General features: G+C 37.6%; 1 protein-coding gene across 2 annotated transcripts in view; it reads right to left on the bottom strand.

Moving 5' to 3' along the window:
* The window catches only part of TRPA1 (transient receptor potential cation channel subfamily A member 1), a 74,284-nt gene extending 56,690 nt beyond the window's left edge, over positions 1-17,594 (bottom strand). For both annotated transcript variants that reach the window (XM_046026858.1, XM_046026867.1), the window contains exons 1-2: positions 17,507-17,594; positions 6,713-7,142 (exon numbers count right to left, since the gene is read on the bottom strand). In XM_046026858.1, coding sequence (XP_045882814.1) covers positions 6,713-6,823 — 111 coding nt within the window. In that variant the 5' untranslated portion in view covers positions 6,824-7,142; positions 17,507-17,594. The remainder of the gene's footprint in view (positions 1-6,712; positions 7,143-17,506) is intronic.
* Between the last annotated feature and the right edge of the window lie 2,949 nt (positions 17,595-20,543).

Below are 20,543 nucleotides of genomic sequence, written 5' to 3'. Positions count from 1 at the left end.
CCTAGGAATAAACCTAACCAAAGAGGCAAAGAATCTGTACTCAGAAAACTATAAAGTACTCATGAAAGAAATTGAGGAAGACACACAGAAATGGAAAAATGTTCCATGCTCCTGGATTGGAAGAACAAATATTGTGAAAATGTCTATGCTACCTAAAGCAATCTACACATTTAATGCGATCCCTATCAAAATCCCATCCATTTTTTTCAAAGAAATGGAACAAATAATCCTAAAATTTATATGGAACCAGAAATGAACCTGAATAGCCAGGGGAATGTTAAAAAAGAAAACCAAAGTTGGCGGCATCACAATTGCAGACTTCAAGCTCTCTTACGAAGCTGTCATCATCAAGACAGCATGGTACTGGTACAAAAACAGACACATAGATCAATGGAACAGAATAGAGAGCCCAGAAATAGACCCTCAACTCTATGGTCAACTAATCTTCGACGAAGCAGAAAAGAATGTCCAATGGAAAAAAGACAGTCTCTTCAACAAATGGTGTTAGGAAAATTGGACAGCCACATGCAGAAAAATGAAACTGGACCATTTCCTTACACCACACATGAAAATAGACTCAAAATGGATGAAAGACCTCAATGTGAGAAAGGAATCCATCAAAATACTTGAGAAGAACACAGGCAGCAACGTCTTCGACCTCAGCCACAGCAACTTCTTCCTAGGAACATTACCAAAGGCAAGGGAAGCAAGGGCAAAAATGAACTATTGGGACTTCATCAAGATCAAAAGCTTTTGCACAGCAAAGGAAACAGTTAACAAAACCAAAAGACAACTGACAGAATGGGAAAAGATATTTGCAAATGATATATCAGATAAAGGGCTAGTATCCAAAATCTATAAAGAACTTATCAAACTCAACACCCAAAGAACAAATAATCCAGTCAAGAAATGGGCAGAAGACATAAACAGACATTTCTGCAAAGAAGACATCCAAATGGCCAAAAGACACATGAAAAAGTGCTCAACACCACTCGGCATCAGGGAAATACAAATCAAAACCACAATGAGATGCCACCTCACACCAGTCAGAATGGCTAAAATTAACAAGTCAGGAAATGACAGATGCTGGCAAGGATGCGGAGAAAGGGGAGCCCTCCTACACTGTTGGTGGGAATGCAAGCTGATGTAGCCACTGTGTAAAGCAACATGGAGGTTCCTCAAAAAGTTGAAAGTAGAGCTACCCTACAACCCAGCAATCGCACTACTGGGTATTTACCCTAAAGATACAAATGTAGTGATCCAAAGGGACACGTGCATGCCAATGTTTAGAAGCAATGTCCACAATAGCCAAGCTATGGGAAGAGCCTAGATGTCCATCAACCATCAATGGATATCCATCAATGGATAAAGAAGATGTGATATATACATATACATATATATGTATGTATATATATACACATCAAAAAAAACCCTCAAAATCTTGCCATTTGCCATGTGGATAGAAATTGAGGTTATTATGCTAAGCGAAATAAGTCAATCAGAGAAAGACAACTATCATATGATCTCACTGATATGAGGAATTTGAGAAACAAGACAGAGGATCATAGGGGATGGGAGGAAAAATGAAAAAGATGAAACCAGAGAGGGAGACAAAACATAAGAGACTCTTACTCTCAGGAAACAAACTGAGGGTTGCTGGAGGGGAGGGGAATGGGGAGGGATGGGGTGGCTGGGTTATGGATATCAGGGAGGGTATGTGCTATGGTGAGCGCTGTGAATTGTGTAAGACTGATGTTTCACAGACCTGTACCCCTGAAACAAATAATACATTATATATTAATTAAAAAAAGAGAGAGAGATTTGGCTAATAGTTAAAAAAAAAGGGGGGGAAAGAATGAGGTGTGTGATAGACTGGAATATTTTGAACCATAAGAAAAGATCTTGGAGAGCAAGTTCAGTAAATTTTTGGCACAGTTGGCTGTTGTCACTGGCCTGTGAAAGTGTAACTCCAAACACATGCTCATTTCCACTGATGTCAGGGAAAAAGTGAGAGGTTTTTTTGAATACCTTTTTTTTCTCTAATGCTCTTTTTTCTTCCTCTTGCTTTTTATATTCTTTATTATGACTGGACCAAGGATAATTTATCATAAATGACACTGTATCTCTTCCTTGTGAAATTTTGTGGTGACAATGTTGATATTCCACTTTTGATTGATTCTCACAAGATATGAAAAATTCCCAAGCAGAACTTTTTTTAGAAAATCTTATGGCCTAAACAGAATAAACTTACTAAAAATTAAGTAAATCTTTAAAAACAATTTCATTCGATGTTATTAATGTTACTATAGCAAACAAAATTTTATAAAAACCTTAATGTGATGAACTTGCTTCTATTACCTGGCCTTGCATTATTTAAATTTTCATGAATACTTTAGATCAAAAGTATGTTGTTTTTTCAAAAATTAAGTAATATATCCTTTTATAATATCTATATTAACAGACATCCTAGTTCCATATTCTAGTTCCCTACTTGAAAATTCTTACTATCTGTTTTATACAAAAAATTAAGAATTTTCAAATTTGGGGCACCTTGGTGGCTCAGTCAATAAAGCATCTGCCTTTGGCTCAGGTCATGATTCCAGGGTCCAGGGATCGAGCCCCACATTGGACTCCCTGCTCACCCAACTCTTGTGCTCTCTCTCACCTTCTCCAATGAAAAAATCTTTAAAAAGAAAAAAAAAGAATTTTCAAAATAATTAAATATAATCATGTTTATTAATTACTCTTCAACTGACTGACAAGAGTGTTAGTCAAAGGTGCTTCTAGAATTCCTTATATTTCAAAGTGTTTAGGTATTAACAAATATGAACAACATGCCTTATTCTATTAGTAACATTTTTATAATGTTTAGATATGATGGTATCACTGAGAACACACTAGTCAGAAGACACCAGAAATGGCAATGAATTAGGTATTTTGATATTTGATTGCCAAAGCCAAAGCCAAATTGCAGAGTTTGGGCCAAAACTAAGGCTGTAGCCAAACTGTGACATGTCCCTGAACTGCACACAAGTGCTCTACTCCAGAAGCCACCCTCTTCTAGCACCATGCTGCACCATGTCCATGTTGTGCTTATTAGCTTAAACTATACCAGTCTGTCCACCTGAATGAAGTGTGCCCTGTTCTCTTTCCTTTCCAATCCACCTTCCAAATGCCCTCCCAAATTCTCCCTCCTTCTTGAGGCTTTCAGGAGAGCTACAAGATGCCATTCTCTAGCCTAGCCTTTCTTTCTGTCTCTCATGACTGCACAGTGAGAGACAGGCCACAGAAGGTATGGTGACATTATAGCACTGACAGTTACTAGAATGTGTGCCATGGATTCCCATGTCTTAAATGTTTTCTCCACTTTAATTTCTAATACAGTAACTATTGGTAGCTTTAACCCCATAAACAAGCATTCTTTGGAATCATCAATTTTAAGTTTAAAGGGATTCTAAGACACAAAAAAAAGTTTGAGAAACATTCTCTAGTTCATTCCTCAGACTGTCTATGCTGAATGTGCACTACACATTTGGATACTTATTTTACATGATAGTTTATATACGTAAATAGGTTTTCCAGAAAGAGAAAGTGAAGGAAGGAGAGAAATAAGGCAGATCCAGAGCTCTTACAGAGAGCAGGTGGGGTCATATGGACCCGTATACACCCCATAATTTCCCCAGACTACCTTTTTAAAAATCAATGGGAAAAATTAATGGAACCTCATTCCAATGCTATATTAATATATAGGCTAAAATTATTTCTCAATGTTCCTCTCAGCTTTGCAAATATGTGACCAAATAATAATCTGTCTGACTTTTTTCTGAAGGTATTTCCTATCAAATATTTCATCAAATGAAATGAAAACATTTTATAAGACAGTAGCTTTTCATAAAAACCACCATAAAATAACTACTTCCTAAAAATGCAGCAACATCCTCCAAACAAATAATCCAGATACTTGCTTTGATTCTACCTTTGGCTGTGAGTGGTCACGTTTGACACACATTGAGATAAAATTGTTAAACTACTTAATGTATTTTAATATAGTTAATAAACGTGGAGCATATTAGGATTTACTCAACAACTAAAAGGATTCATTCAACAAATGCCAGGTTGAAGTAAATAAAACAAAATCCCTTAAAAGTTTGAACTTTGGTTTTTGCTCTGTTATCACAGAATAGTATCGAAGAAATCATTTTTCTATGACAGTCTTTTAATTGACACTTTTCAACTACAAAACTCTATGTAACAACCCATAATTTTGGTGAATGAATGATAGAACAACAAGCATGCAACCATTTCTAAACTTAAACAGATTCAGTAATAAAATTAAAAATGAGGTTCTTTCAGAAATATGCTGTTTCTCAACTTCTCACTCTACCAAAGAAAGTGTCTAATTACATTTGGAAGTGTTTTAGCACTTGAATTTGATGTTCTCCCAGTAATAAAGGGATTACACTGCCCACTCTGCAGGGCCGGAGAGAAGAGTCTACAGGTCTGATCAGTGATGTGCTGTCAACACAAACCCAATTACATACTCTAGAAGACAAGTACTAGGCTCAGATGCTCCTAAGATAGTGCTGAATTCAAAATGACAAAAGAGCATCTAAGTACTTCATATAAGCTCATCAGATGTGCTAAACAGTCTGGATTTAGTACATCATATGTTAAGTCGGGTTTTGAAGAGACTTCTTAAAGTTCTGAAAGTAATCCGGGAATGTCATTTAGACAGAATTATTTTATATTCACTCAATATAGTTTTATTGTTTTGTTTTGTTTTTTTGTCACAGGATTACTTCAGATTCTTTTGGATTCCAAACTACATGACTAGGGACAGAACATAATCACTTTTTAAGAAGCTAATTCTAAGCACTTTAAAACAGAGGTATCAAGTACATTTGTTCTAGGTTGCTTTAATGAAATACAACCAGTAATGGGGTAAAAAAAGAGGGAAGCAGGTGAAAGATTTTGACAAGTGAAGGGTCAAATGCTTAGAGTGTCATGGAAAAAGGTAAAGGCCTCAATCAGATGGTTCTCTGTCCACATTTCTCATCTTGTAAGGTTTCTTCCATCCTTTGATTTTTTTAGTATTCCTGAGATGGTGTGGAGATGCTGGAGAAAATACTATACACCACATCTTTTTAATCAGAAAATCTTTAGAGTCAGAACTCTCTATAGTATTAGAGGTACCGATTTATAATAAGTCTCACCGCTGACATTTCTACAGAATGATCTGGAATTACTTTAGGTAATAAAATACATAAACCCTTCAAACTACAAGCTCTATTATAGCTTCTAAAAGCCTTAAATCACATAAATGGCTGTACTTAGGCAATAAAACTACATGAAGACAAACAAAAATATGAAGTTTGAGACTCTGTGCTGCAGAAATCCTTTGGCAAATAGCTCTTGAAAACAAAACCACGTTGGTAAGTGAAGTATTTCTAAGATTTGTGAAATGTACAATTTTCTTCCAGTCTGTAATATTAATTCCAAAAACACTATCCTAGCACTGGAACTCATGACCTCAATCCTTTGGATTAAGCCAAAAGACCCTAGTTAATATGTTTATATTAAGGAGGAGGGAAGAAAAAAGAAGTCAGTGTTTAATCTGGATGTGCAAATAGGGGAAGGCTGGTTTGTCAGTTTATGTGATTTACTACACAGGCTTGACTCGGTAACAATCCCTGCAACCTATTTAGAGGTCAGTCTGGTGATTTCTATCAAAATTAAAGCTGCACATACCTCTTGGGTCTGCTAAGACTTTGACATGCATGCATATTCACTAATACACTAACAGAATCAGCTGTATCCACACTCACTACACAAGCACATGTGTGATAGCAAAGCACAACAAAAACAAACACAACCTGAGAGTCCACTCCTGCTGAACTAGTGAAGTAAATCATGATACATTCACATAAGGGAATACTACGAAACTGCCAAAAAGAGTGAGAAACATCTCCAGGTGAATTTTAAAGTACTCTAGAATATAATTTCGTAAGTCAACGTGTGTGTATTTGTCCAAACTCCCCCTCCACCGCGCTCTGGAAAATACTGGAGGCACTGATAACACGGTTCCAATTCAGGAAATGGATTTGCGGTAGGGGGTGGGGTAGGAAAGACTAGTAATTTTAAAGTTTAAAAAAAAAAAAAAAAAAAAGACCCTTCCTCCTGCTGACAACGGGAGGAGAGCCAGGGGCGGGTTTGCCAGCCCTCAACAGCCTCGGTCCCCCGACCCGGCCAGACAGCTAGTACTGCCTCCTGGGGCGGACGCCAGGGTGTCCCGGGAACCGTGCAACCGACAGAGCCCATCCTAGCCCTGAGCGCCTCGAGAAGACCACCCATCCCACGTCAAGGGGCCTCTTCTTCCACAGTCCTTCCTGACGCCCCCACTCCCCGGAGGAGCCCGCCAGTCCCGCCATTCCCCATACTTTGGCGTAAGTCTCTCCAGACTGCAGGTGGCCGCGCCGAGGTAAGGGCAGGTTGAGCAAAGCGGCAGGCAAACTGGGCACAGCAGACGCTCCTGGGGCGCCTCGCAAACGCGGCCCCTCGTCCCCCGCTCCCATTCTGAGAAGGTCCCCAGTGCCCGGCGTCCTCCCGTCGCGGGGCTGCCGGCTGGGAAACCCCGAACGCAGGAGCGCAGAGTTAAGCCCTGCCGCCCCCGTCCGGCTCCGGACCGGTCCCGACCGCCCATCGCCCGGGGTACCTTAAGCGAGTCCTTGGGGTCGTCCATGTCGTTCTCCACACCCTGGTAGACGGCGCCCTGGGGCTCCTCCTGCTTCCCAGGGTTCAGCATCTTCCTCAGGCTGCGCCTCATCGACCGCACCCCGGCGCCACCTGCGCCAGCTGCTCCCCACGTGCGCGGGCACCGGCGGCGAGGGAGCGCGGAGAGCTGCTGGCGCCTCGCTCTCCCCCAGGCGGAGAGAACTTCTGGAAGGGCTTCCGCGTCCCAGGCTGTTTGCAGCGCAGGAAACAAGAGGGGCACGAGGAGGAGGCAGGGACACAGACCTCGTGGCCGCGCCGAGACTGCCCCCCGCTCGCCGCTTCGCGTCCAGAGCACGCGCGACTTGCCTGTCCCGGCTGCGCACACTTAGAGTCAAGGTGTCAGGTCTGGGTGGATCCAAGGAACCTGGAGTCTTTTATAACAAAAACAGTTAAGAACCGCCCACGCGCTGGACCGGGGCGCGTTGGGGGTGGGGGGGTGGGGTGGAGGATGGCGGGGGATGGAAGTGGAGAATGAGAGGATAAAGGAGTCCCTTGGGAAGATTTTTCTCTTTTAGGATTCCTCCCCCCGCTCCCCCAACGCTTCTGAGTTTGGGTGCCCATTTCGTTTTAGACTCTTTGAGTCGGAAATAAGATTTTTTTAAAAAAATATTTATTTATTTGACAGAAATCATAAGTAGGCAGAGAGGCAGGCAGAGAGAGAAGGGGAAGCATGCTCCCCGCCGAGCAGAGAGCCCGATGTGGAGCTCGATCCCAGGACCCTGAGATCATGACCCTAGCTGAAGGCAGAGGCTTAACCCACTGAGCCACCCAGGTGCCCGGAAATAAGATTTTTATGAACACTTCTCTTTCCAGAAGAATAGGGAGAGAGATTAAACCCTAGCACCGATTTGAGTAAGTAGATCAGGTCCCTTTGAAACTCAGGTTCCATTTCCTATGGATGGCAATACTAATCTCACGATCTGGTGTTTCAGAATGGCTTAAAAAAATGACTGTTAGGATAAAGGTAAATCACATTGACTGCTGTCAGCTGGTTTACCCTCAACTTTGTTTGTGAAAGGCTTATCTTCAGGGCCTGCCGTGCATCTATTAATCTATGTGTGTAAGTTGTGGAGAGGAAAGTGTTTTCCTCTCCGTTGATCAGGCTGCTTCTCTCTGTTCATTCAGTGGAGCCTTTGAAACTGTAGCAGTTATGTTTAGGCTACAAGATTAGAAAGGAAAAAACTTCTTTCAAAAAGTGACAATACTTTGCACAGGCCAAAACTATCAGCTTCTTGTTTGGACAGTCTGTGCGCTCCTTCAAGGCCCTGGGTTGTCCTAATCACATGGCAATCTCCAGTATGTGTCACAAGACCCTCATGGCTCCAGGACCTGGCGTAGATCCTGTGCTAAATAAATAGAGGTTTGCGGACTTCTTGACCGAGGGGCTAAGCTGGGCTGAACGTAAGAGCAGGTGATGTGGCATGATGATATTTGGGGACTATGGAAGCTCCCCTCCCCCCCAAAGCTATCAATAGATTTTACAGGTTGCCATCTGTTCCACCCATGGAATAGAATTCCTTAGAATTCCCTAGAAAGATAATATTAAGGTTATCCCTGTTTACCAGCTGATGGGCATTTGGATTATTTCTAATTTTAGTTTGTCAGAAGTAATGCTGCTATGAAATTTTTCATACAAGTCTTTCCATGGACACCTGTCTTCATTTCTCTTGGTTACATACCTAGTAGTGAACTGTTTGATTATATGATAAGTATGTGCTTGGCTTTGTTGAAACTGCTGAACCATTTTCCAAAGTGTCTGGGTCATTTTACATGCCCACCAGCACTGTATGAGGCTTCCAGTTTCTCCGTATCCTCACAAAACTTGGTGTCAGCAATCTTTTTGATTATAATCATTCTGTTGTGTATACAGTGGTATCTCATTTTGGTTTTAATTGGCATTTCCCTAATGTCTAATGATATTGTCCACATTTTTCATTTATTAGCCATTCATACGTCTTAACAAAATGCTTATTGAATTATTTTGCTTTTTTTAAGTTGAGTTGTCTTCTTAATATTAGGTTGTAGGAGTTCTTTATTCTGGATACAAGTCTTGTATCAGATAAATGTTTCACAATTTTTTTAAAACATTTTATTTATTTATTTGACAGAGATCACAAGTAGGCAGAGAGGCAGGCAGAGAGAGAGGAAGGGAAGCAGGCTCCCTGCTGAGCAGAGAGCCCAATGCAGGGCTCCATCCTAGGACTCTGGGATCATGACCTAAGCCGAAGGCAGAGGCTTTAACCCACTGAGCCACCCAGGCGCCCCTCACAGATATTTTTGCAGAGTCTGGCATCTCTTTTTATTTCCTTAATGGTGTCTTTTGTTTTTGTTTTTTCAAGATTTTATTTATTCATTTGACGGAGAGAGAGAGAACACAAGCAGGAGTGGAAGAGGGAGAAGCAGGCTTCCTGCTGAGCAAGGAGCCCCATGTGGGGCTCGATAATAGGACCCTGGGATCATGACCTGAGCCGAAGACAGATGCTTAATGACTGAGCCACCCACATGCCCCTTAATGGTGTCTTTTGAAAGGTAAAACTTTTAATTTTGAAAAATGTCTAATTTACTAGTTTTTATGGATTATGCTTTGAGTGTCATATATAGCAAATTTTGCTTATATTCACAATAAAAGGCTTATTATTCTATTCTTTTACATTTATTTTGAGTTAATTTTTATATAGGGTATGAGGTAGAGGTGTAAGTTCATTTTTATTGCATATGGATATTCAGTTGTTACCATTTGCTAAATAGAGCTGTGCTTTCTTCATAGAATTGCCTTGGGACCATAGTCAAAAATCAAATGACCATAAATATATGGGTTTGTTCCTAGATTTCATACTCTATTCCATTGATTGATAAGTCTGCGCCTAAGTAAGTCAATACCACAGTCTTGATTTTGTACTTGACGGCAAATTTTGAAAACAGTAAGTGTAAATGCTCCAAACTTGTTCTTCTTTTTCCATATTGGTTTGGCTCTTCTAAGTTCTTTGCACTATAAATTTTAGAATCAGTTTGTCAATTTCCATGGAAAAGCTTGCTGGGATTTGATGAATTGGCATTTAGTCTATAGATCAATTTGGCAGATGTGCCATCTTAACAATATCAAGTCTCCTAATCCAGAAATGTGGCATTTTCTCCATCATACGGATACTTCTTGATTTCTAAACAGCGTTTTACAGTTTTCCATGGACAGGTCATACACTTTGTTGTTGTTGTTAAATGTATTCCTAAGAATTTTATTAGTTTTAAGATATTTTGAACAGAATTATTTTCTTAATTTTACTTTCCAACTATCTGTTGTTAAAGTATAAAAATAAAATTTGAATTTTTATATTTTTGTGTATTCTACAACCTTGTTAATCTTGCTCATTAACTTTAATAGTTTTTTTTTCCTGGATTTCTTATAAACTAATAAGATTGTGTCTTTCGCTATAAGACGAAATAAGTTTGCTTCTTTCTTTCCCAACTCTACATCTTTAACTTCTTTTTTCCCCCCTCCATAATGCACTGGTTAGAAGCTCCAGGACATTGTTGAACAGATGTCCAGAGAGCTGACATCTTGCCTCTTTCTCAGTCATTTGGAGTATGATGTTAATATTAGAATTTTCATAATTGCCTATTATCATGTTGAGGGACATAACTTCCATGATGACTTTGTTAAGAATTTTTAATCATAAGGAGGTATTAATTTTATCTGATGCTTTCTCTACAACTATTGAGGTGATTGTGTGCTTTTTCTCATTTATACTGTTATTTTACATTAACTGATTTTCTAATATTAAGCTTTTATATGTTGCTGAATTCAATTTGCTAATGTTAAAGATTTTGGTGTTTATATTCATGAAGATATTGGTCTGTGGCTTTTCTTTTGTGTAATGTCTCTGTATGGCTTTGGTGTCAGTGTAATAGTGGCCTTACTGATAGAGCTGAGAAATGTTCCCTTCTATTTCCTGAAGTAGTACATATAATACTGGTATTCTTTCTTTCTAAAATTTCTGATACAAGTCACCAGTGCAGCCTAGTGAATTGGGTTGTCTGGGCTTTTTTTCTTTCTGGAAATATTTTTAATTACCAATTTCCTTTTCTTTTATAGGTCTTTTCTGAATTTATAATTTGCTTGAGTAAATTTTGGTAATTTGTGTCTTTCAAGAAATATATCTGTTCATTTAAGTCATCTATTTTTGGTATAAGTTTATTCATAAAATTCCCTTATAATCCTTTTAATTCTTATAGGATCTGCAGTATGCCGGCTCTTTCATTCCTGATTTTGATAATTTGTGTCATCTCTCTTTTTTAGCTTCTTAGTTATTATAAACTATTGCTTATCAAATTTCTTGATCTTTGCAAAAAATCTAGTTTTTAATGTTATTGGTTTTTCTCTAAAATCTACTTTAGGTTTCATTGTTTGTTTATTTCTTCTTTGATTTTTCTTTGTTTCTAATTACTTTGGGTTTGATTTGTTCTTCTTTCATTACTTGCTTGATATGTAACCTTGGGTTATTGATTTTAGATCTTTCATCCTTCTAGTGTAAGCATTTAAAGCTATAAGATACTTTCTAAACATTGTGTTAGTGGCATCCCATAAACTCTGATTTGTTGTTGTTTTCATTTATGGCTTCTTTTTTTATTCACAAGTTGTTTTTTAGAAGTGTAATGTTTAATTTCTATATGTGTGGGGTTTCCCCAAATTTCTTTCAGTTGTTGAATTCTAATCCAGTCTGGTTGTGGTCAGGGAACATACTTTATATGATTTTAGTCTGTCTATATTCAAATGTAGACTTGTTGAAACATGTTTTTATGACTGGCATGTGGTCTATCCTGGAGATTGTTACTTGAAAAGAAAATGTATTATGCTGTGGTTTGGTCAAGTTTCTCAATATGTTATTAGGTCCAGTTGGTTAATAGTGCTGTTCAAGCCTTCTGTATTCTTAGTGACTTTCTGTCTATTCTTCTATCAACTACCGAGTGAGGAGTATTAACATTTCAGTTATAACTGTTAAATTGTTTAGTCTCTTCATTCTGTTCAAGATTTGCTTCATTTTGGGGATTCTCTGTTCTTAGATGTATGCATATTTGTAATTGTTGGTTCTCTATTGCATTTTTCTTTATCATTATGAGATGTTTTTGTCTTTAGTAATATTTCCAGTTAAAGTCAATTTTGTCTGAGATAGCTATTCCAGATATCCTATATTTATTGTTTCTTTGGTATCTTTTCCCATCCTTTTACTTTTTTTTTTTTTTTAAGATTTATTTATTTGACAGATAGAGATTACAAGTAAGCAGAGAGGCAGGCAGAGAGAGAGAGAGGAGGAAGCAGGCTCCCCGCTAAGCAGAGAGCCCGATGCGGGGCTCGATCCCAGGACCGTGGGATCATGACCTCAGCTGAAGGCAGAGGCTTTAACCCGCTGAGCCACCCAGGCGCTCCAAACCTATTTGTATTTTTAAAGTGTGTTTCCTATAAATAGCATAGAGTTAGATGATGCTCTTTTATCCAGCTTGATAGTCTCTGCTTTTTAATTACTGTTTAGTCATTGACATTTAATGGAATTGTTGCTATGATACTTCTATTTTGATATTTGTTTTCTATATCTCATATCATTTTCTGCCATCTGTTCTTTCTTTATTGCCTTCTTTTGTGTCCAACAATTTTTTTCGAAAACAATTCTCATTTATTTGTAAGTTTAAAAAATTTCATTTTCTTAATGTTATGCAGTCTAAAATACAGTGTTTTATTTACCATATCGGCTACTCATTTCTTTCTGTAGATTTGAGTTACTTTCTGGTGTCCTCTCTTTTCAATCTAGAGGCCTTTCTTTGAAATTTTTTGTAAGGCAGTTCTGCTTGAAAAATATGTTAAGGCATACTTCTGCTGGATGGAGAACTTCTGCTTAACAGGTTTGGGTTTTTTTGTGGGTTTTTTTTTTTGAGCAACTCAAATGTTATTCTGTCCTCCATCGTTTCTGATGAGATTCAAAATATCATATCATATTGTTGTTACTTAAATGACTTAAGATTTTTGCTGACCTCAAAAGTTAATGATTGTCTGTATGACCTCAAAAGTTAGTGATTGGGGGCGCCTGGGTGGCTCAGTGGATTAAGCTGCTGCCTTCGGCTCAGGTCATGATCTCAGGGTCCTGGGATCGAGCCCCGCATCGGGCTCTCTGCTCTGCAGGGAGCCTGCTTCCTCCTCTCTCTCTGCCTGCCTCTCTGCCTACTTGTGACCTCTCACTGTCAAATAAATAAATAAAATCTTAAAAAAAAAAAAAGATAAAAAAAAAAGTTAGTAATTGTCTGTATCTTCCCCATTTACAAAATAATAAGCTTACCATGCTTGCATTTCTCTCCTCCCTAAGTTTCTCTTCTATCCATATTAATATATCCAGTATTCTAATTTCTGATTTTTAAGAAATTAAACTTTATAAAATATTTAGACAATCATAAATTGCATTCTCATAACCTTTATAATTCTTTTTCTTGAATCCATATTAATTTTTTTTAGATTCTATATATAAGTAATTCTGCCAGGAAAAGTATGTTGGTGGTAAGATGCCTCAGTCCTTGCATGTACAAAATTCTCCTTATTTTGCCTTCCTAGTAGATACCAGTTTAGTAGGTACAAAACTCTTTCAAAGTCATTTTCCCTCAGAAATTTTAAGACTTTCTTATTCCCTTTTACTATCCAATATTTGCAATTAAAGTGTCTTATGTCAAGCTACTTCTCATTCATTTCTTGGTACTTTATTTCATTTATTTCTCTGAAAACTTTAGGACTTTTATTATATTCTTGGTGTTCTGAAATTTCACCATCCTATAACTCGATGGGGATTTTCTGTTGTTTGTCTTGTTCTCTACTCCGTGGTCACTTCTAATTTAGTGATTATCTTTCTAAGGCTCTGGGAAATTTTCTTCTATTTTGTTTAGTGTCATTATTTATTTCTACGTAAGTTGGGCATCTTTTCATGGCAAATAATAGAAAAACACAACCAGAACTGGCTTAACCCAAACTAGAATTAATTGGCTACAAAACTAAAAAGGCCTGTGGCAGAACTAGCTTAGGACCCAGATGGATCCAGGCCTCCATGTCATCGAAGCTGTTTCTTGAGGCACCTGTGTGACTCAGTCAGTTACATCTCTGCCTTTGGGTCAGGTCATGATCCTGGAGTCCTGGGATCAAGCTCTAAGTCAGGCTTCCTCTTCAGTGGGAATTCTGCTTCTCCTTTTCCCTCTGTCCCTCTCCCTCTCAAATAAATCAATAAAATCTTAAAAAAAAAAAAAACCTGTTTCTATTTTTTTACATCAAGAGCAAGAAATTTCTCCACTTCGGGGCACCTGGGTGGCTCAGTCCATTTAGCGGCTGCCTTCAGCTCAGGTCATGATCCCAGAATCCTAGGACTGAGCCCCACATTGGGCTCCCTGCTCATCAGGGAGCCTGGTTCTCCCTCTTCCTCCTTTTGCTGCTCCCCCTACTTGTGCTCTCTCTCTGTCCAAAAAAATAAATAAAATCCTTAAAAAAGAAAGAAAGAAAGAAAGAGAAAGAAAGAAATTTCTCCACTTCTTTGAAGTTTCACCTACAGCAGCACCTGGCTGAAATCGTTGAAGTTTACATCTATGAGTGGGATCACTGAATTTCTACCAGCTCTACAAAATTTCATGATGTACCACTGGCTCTAATTGGGTTATAAATTCAATATCTTAATCGCCACAGCCAGAAAAAGAGTGATCTGATTATTCAGATCTGAGTTACATGCCCTTTGTCAATGTCATACTTGATGTCAACTTTGCCTGAATTGCATGGACTGAGAATGAGGGAATCATCATTTCTATCACCCTGAGATCACTTGGAGTACACTGGCAGAAGGAGGAATTGACGCTAAGCGTCTGTTTCCAGCTGGTTGTGTAGATGTTTATATACCTTCTCTCTGTTTGATTTTTCTGGTTACATATTAACATTTCCTGATCCATCTTTCCTTGCATCTTAAGCTTCTTGTCACTCATTTATACATAAGAATGCATACCCATACGTATATATGGGTATGTGTGTGTGTATGTGTGTGTGCATATGCATATATGTATAATTTATTTTTCTTTTTACACTGTGTCATGGGAAAATTCTTCAACTTGATCTTTCAATTCACTGTTTTGCTCTCCAGTAATGTTTATCATTCAAATATAGTTTTTTTACTTTCATGAAGAAATTTTTATTTCAAAATCTCTGCTTGAGTGTCTGTAAATGTAGTATATTCTCACGTGGTTATTTTAAAGTCCTGATCTCCTTTCCTCTTTACAGTAGTGGTCATTTCCTTCACATGTTGAGTAATTGCTGTTAGTTCATTTCTGTGTTTGGTATCTCTATGCATTTGCCTTTACAGTTCAAGCTCAGTCTCTGGGGATTGTGTGGGAGAGGCCAGATAGGCTGTTGGGAGACCACACAGTGTGCATCAGCTTCCCTTCTGAGTTCAGCAGTTCCTGTCCTCTCTGGAACATTGCTCCGCTTACAGGCCCCCATTGCCCACACTCCCCTTTAGGCTATGGGCAAACACCATTGCTGTCTACTGCTTACTACAAATTTGAGAGGAGAGAGGTATCGACTAGCCTTACTCTGACCATTTCTCATCCATTAACAACTGTTCTGAGGAATGATTAAAGACTACCTCTTTTATCCTTCGGCTCCTGGCTCCCTGTCATTTTTCCCATCACAGTATCCTTTTGTCTATGCTTGTGTTTTCCTTTATTTATATCTCTATAGATGTAATCCTGCTCACCTTCCATCTTTCCAGAATTCTTTAACATTTCTAGATGGTAGGTGGCATTGCTTGCTTTTTTTGTTTTCCTACCTTTGTTTGTATTTACTCTTTATTAAAATTTGACATTTCATAGGTTTTCAGATGGAAAGGAAAATAAATATGTGTACTCAGACACATAACTATCACATTAACTATCTTAATTTAATTGCTTTTTCTTATTTTTTTATGTAACTTTCCAAAATTCTACCTTGTTCCTGCCAAATTGTATGGAAAGGAGAAAATTTTCATATAGCACGTCTTGAACATTTAAATTACATGAGAAAAGGATTGGGTCAGGGAGGAAGGGAGGAAACTAATGTTCATGAGATTCTCCTATTCACAGGGTGTGCCATTAGTCTTGTGACCGTTGAGTCTCACATGGAAAATTCTGCTTCATCTTGATAAATAGGGAGATAAATTACACATACACATACACACACGCTACTGTGGGCACTAACGAAATGCTCTTTTCTGCCAGGGAGTCAGAGAAACTCAGTGTACTTTGTTACAGAGAAACCTGAAGGAAATTCTGCTTTGTTTACTACCCAGAAGACTAATTGCTGTACATAGATTATCCAAACCAGCACCATTCCCAGGGCCCTTAGCAACCATAGTCTAGAAAAATTATTAGAAAAATTAATAAAAATGCAAATCTGATAAGATTATTTAAAATGTGAGATATTTAGAAAGCTAATTAAGTTGGCCTTCTTTCTAGACAAGGAAAACCTTGCTAAAAGTTAATTATGTCATACCAAATAATATTTGGAAGTTTAGAATAAAGCTAGGTATAATAAATTGATTTGTATTCTTATAAACTTTTATTATATAACTTAATCAGATGATAGAATTCATCTTTATGTTGTGAATTTTTATTCTGTTTAACCTAAAGTGATCGGCAAAATTTTATGATGGGATTAATCTTGACATTGTAAATTTTTATCTCTATTTAACCAGAAGCAACAGACAAAATTTAAAATGTTGCCGTGATATCTGCCAGTGAATGAGAGATAATGAAAGATTTCTCATAATAGTAGAATTCTTTTATAGGATTTGAAAGTATAATTGAAACTTCCTACTGATTATAAAAGGCATGTAGGGTACAACTTTACTTGATATGCACTAAACTAATTTATACATAGATCATTTTAGACTGGGGCAGTAAGAATACAAAAGAAAGCTCTTTTCTCTTTAGCACCTCTGTTTTTTACCTTAACAAATTTATTACATATGGAACACTTTTAGTCCAAGGATATTTTAAATTATTTAAATTTAAAACATTTTAAAGTATTTAAAATATGAAAACACTTTATCATATTTGTCCTAAGTAGCTCATACTAATAATGTCTGTTGTTCAAAATCTGTCTTTAGTATTTAGAGATATTGTTTACTGTTTCAAGGATATATTAATTTATCTCAGTCTGTGAAAAGAAAAACTACTTGGGATCCCAATTCTTAAGCTTTGTAGCGAATTCTGGACAATAGCTTAAACAATTTGAATTGAATTAGTTGTAAAATAAAGTTTTTATTTTATCCAATGCATTATGGTAAGGTCAGGTTAAAACTAAATAACGTCAAATGTAAAATGAGAGCCTGCATTCCTTTCAGTTGAAACCCAAAATGGCATTTCAGATATATAATTAGTATTAAAATTATACTAATTTCTTATATGAGAAAACTTTTCTAACATCTAAATCTATGCATTATCCTTTAAAAATATGAAAGTTACTGGGGTGCCTGGGTGGCTCAGTGGGTTAAGCCTCTGCCTTCAGCTCAGGTCACGATCTCAGTGTCCTGGGATCAAACCCCGCATCAGGCTCTCTGTTCAGCAGGAAGCCTGCTTCTCCCTCCCTCTCTCTATGCCTGCCTCTCTGCTACTTGTGATTTCTGTCTGTCAAATAAATAAACAAAATCTTTAAAAAAAATGAAAGTTACAAGGTAATAAAAATTATTCTTACCTTCATTCATAAAAATTGACATCCTGTTTCTGATGTTACACAAGTATAAATGTCCAAGTAGAGAACTGTTCTTTTCCTGACAGAGTCAATATGTTACATCTACTTTTATAGTTCCATATGATTATACAAGGAGTGGTTCATTCTAAGAGTCAATATTATGCCTTTTTATTAGACTATCTTACATAAAAGATGGGTAAACACTAAGATTGCATAATGCCAGCTTTAAAATTTGATTATTGGCAACTGAAAAAAAAAACCCTATTGTAATTATTGCTTGCAGGTTTATCTCACCTGCCATGACCCCTTTGTAATGCAGTACCAAAAATCAAAATAATTAACAACAGTAGGCTTAGGAGAATTATCTGGCTTTTTTGGAGAACGAATTACCGTCTTCCTACTAAATAAAATTACTAAGAAAAGTAAATAAAGGATCATAGCATTATCACTTGTTAAAATCTGCTACATATCAGTATATTAGGGGTAAAACTGGCCTATCCAAGGAGAATTATCTAAAATAAAATATGATAGATGCCTCATGTCATAAACATATATCTGTGTCTATCATGGATATGATTTAAAGAAAAATGTATTGCTAAAGTGGTTAACTATCAAGTTACCTTATGAAAGCTGTAATATTTAAAAATTAACTTTGCACATTAACTATGACAACTTGGTTAAAGATCTGAGGATGCCTGGGTGGCTCAGTCAGTTAAGCATCTGTCGTTGTCCCCAGTCATGATCGCAGTGTCCTGGACTCGAGTCCCTCATCGGGCTCCTTGCTCAGTGGGTGATCTGTTTCTCCCTCTGCCTGCCATTCCCCCTGCTTGTGCTTGCGCTCTCACTCTCTCTTTCTGACAAATAAATAAATAAAATCTTAAAAAAAAAATGTCCCCTTTGATGTAGTCTCCGTTTTCTTTCCCTAAAACATTTTTAATTCACTCATTTAATTATTATTGAGAAACACTGATTGAGTAGTCACTCTAACAGGTAGTGTATTGGGATCTCCCAGAGAGCTGCCAGCTTGATTAGACAAGAAAGTAGACATTTTAGCTACAGTGTACAGAGTGTATTAGCATAAACTAATTGTGGTAATAAAAACTGGTACTTTAATCATACAGAGTCCAAAATAAGTATTTCTAATCAGCCAGAAACTTTTGTTCAAGTGATAGTTCAGAAACCAAGGATATGCCTGTATAGTGACCCTGTCATCTTCCTCTCAGGGCTTCCCATGTTGCCTTGTTTATTTGTATCCAGCCATGAAAGACAGAAAAGCATGGAGCAGCTCCAGGGGCATCGTTTTGGGCTAGGTCCTTAGTGGTGATGTGACCGTAATAACAGCAAAGGAGGCTGGGAAAGGTGGTGCTGAGGAGGAGGAGGAGGGGGAGTGTGTTTCATGATAGTCCCTTCTGCAGGTGCTCTGGGACTGCAGCTTGTGTGGGAGGTTGTTCAAAGACCACTCTGTGAAGGAAGCAAAGCCCATCGGATTTGATGAGTAGGAGCTAACCTGGAGTGGTGAAGGAAGAGGTATATGAGCAAGGTCATCGTGGAGAAGGAGGAGCAATGTGCAAATCATAGGAGTAAGAGAAGATGGTAAAATTAAGGCGTTTCAAGAACATGGGTTCCCGTGAAGGAATAGGAGGAAAACAGAGCACAAAGGGACATAGATGGGTTTTGTAATATGGTCGTCCATTTTGAAGGGTATAAAACCATTTTTCATACGTTTCTCTAACAATGTTGTGAGAATTAAGTAAGCAGGATAAGAGTAGAGTCACTAAAATCAGTAAGGAAGGGATAGTGGCCATAAAGTTGAAAAGGAGGAAGTCCAGTCCTGAATCATGACAATGGAAACAAAGAGGGGGCAGGATTTATTAGATGTCTAGGACATAGACGTTACAGACATCGGAGGACAATCTGAAGGTGAGATGAGTGAAAGAAGAATGTAGAATGGCTTCAGGGTTTCTGGTTTCCTTGAGATGGAGAGGAGAGGAAGTAAAAAGTGAGATGTGTTCAGAGAAAAGGGAGAAAAAAATCCTGCCATCCAGAAGGCCATGAGATGAGAGATTTCAAAATGTTAGAAATATTTAATATTGTAAAACCTTCAGTTGGTAAAAAAAATGAGAACCAAAAGGTAGTTTTTCAATGTGGAAACTAGAGTCTCACTGGTGACCTTGCTAACAGCAGTATGAGCATTTAAATTTATTGGTTAATACTAAGCACTTAAATAGCATTGGAAATAATATCACAATTGTTATGATAAATAATAGTACAGCTTAGTTTAGTGTTTAAGTGATTCATTTATAGATAGGAAGGGACTTTGATGTTTATCACAATGATATTGGGCAAATTTTAAAATTAATAATTATGTTTTGAATATAAAAAAGATGATTTCCGTACAGAATTACTGGAGTTCCAATGCTGGCATGTCTCCATATGGAAAACTTTCATCTCTGCCTAAATTGTTGGGAAATTTGATGATGATAATGCATATGATTATTATTACTAAAACATCATGCTGAGTATTGTAATTTACAATAATGTTTTTTAAAGTTCAGTATAAAAATAATATAAGATCATGCTATTAGCAAGAATGATGATTTCTGGAATTTATGACAACAAAATGTGAAGGTATGAAGAATCAAAAATTATTTTTTTCAAATCCTTATACCCAATGACATTTTAGTTATTATTATAAAAGATAAACATTTTACTAAGACATTTCAATGTAATTCCAGATCTCTGAAGGATAAACAATAGCTTGTAAAAATTAGCAAAACTGGAATTGGTAGAATGGAAAATCTCTCAAAACTGAAAATGCAGGGGCACCTGGGTGGCTCAGTGGGTAAAGCCTCTGCCTTCAGCTCAGGTCATGATCTTAGGGTCTTGGGATCGAGGCCCACATCGGGCTCTGTTCTGCAGAAAGTCTGCTTCCCGCCCTCCCCTCTCTGCCTGCCTCTCTACCTACTTTTGATCTCTCTCTCTCTGTCAAATAAGTAAATAAAATCTTAAAAAAAAACTGAAAATGCAATACTGCATTATC

Source organism: Meles meles, chromosome 1 (genome assembly GCF_922984935.1).
Source record: "Meles meles chromosome 1, mMelMel3.1 paternal haplotype, whole genome shotgun sequence".
Classification (NCBI taxonomy): domain Eukaryota; kingdom Metazoa; phylum Chordata; class Mammalia; order Carnivora; family Mustelidae; genus Meles; species Meles meles.
Note: the sequence above shows the minus strand (reverse complement) of the source record. Positions and strands in the feature narration are given on the sequence as shown.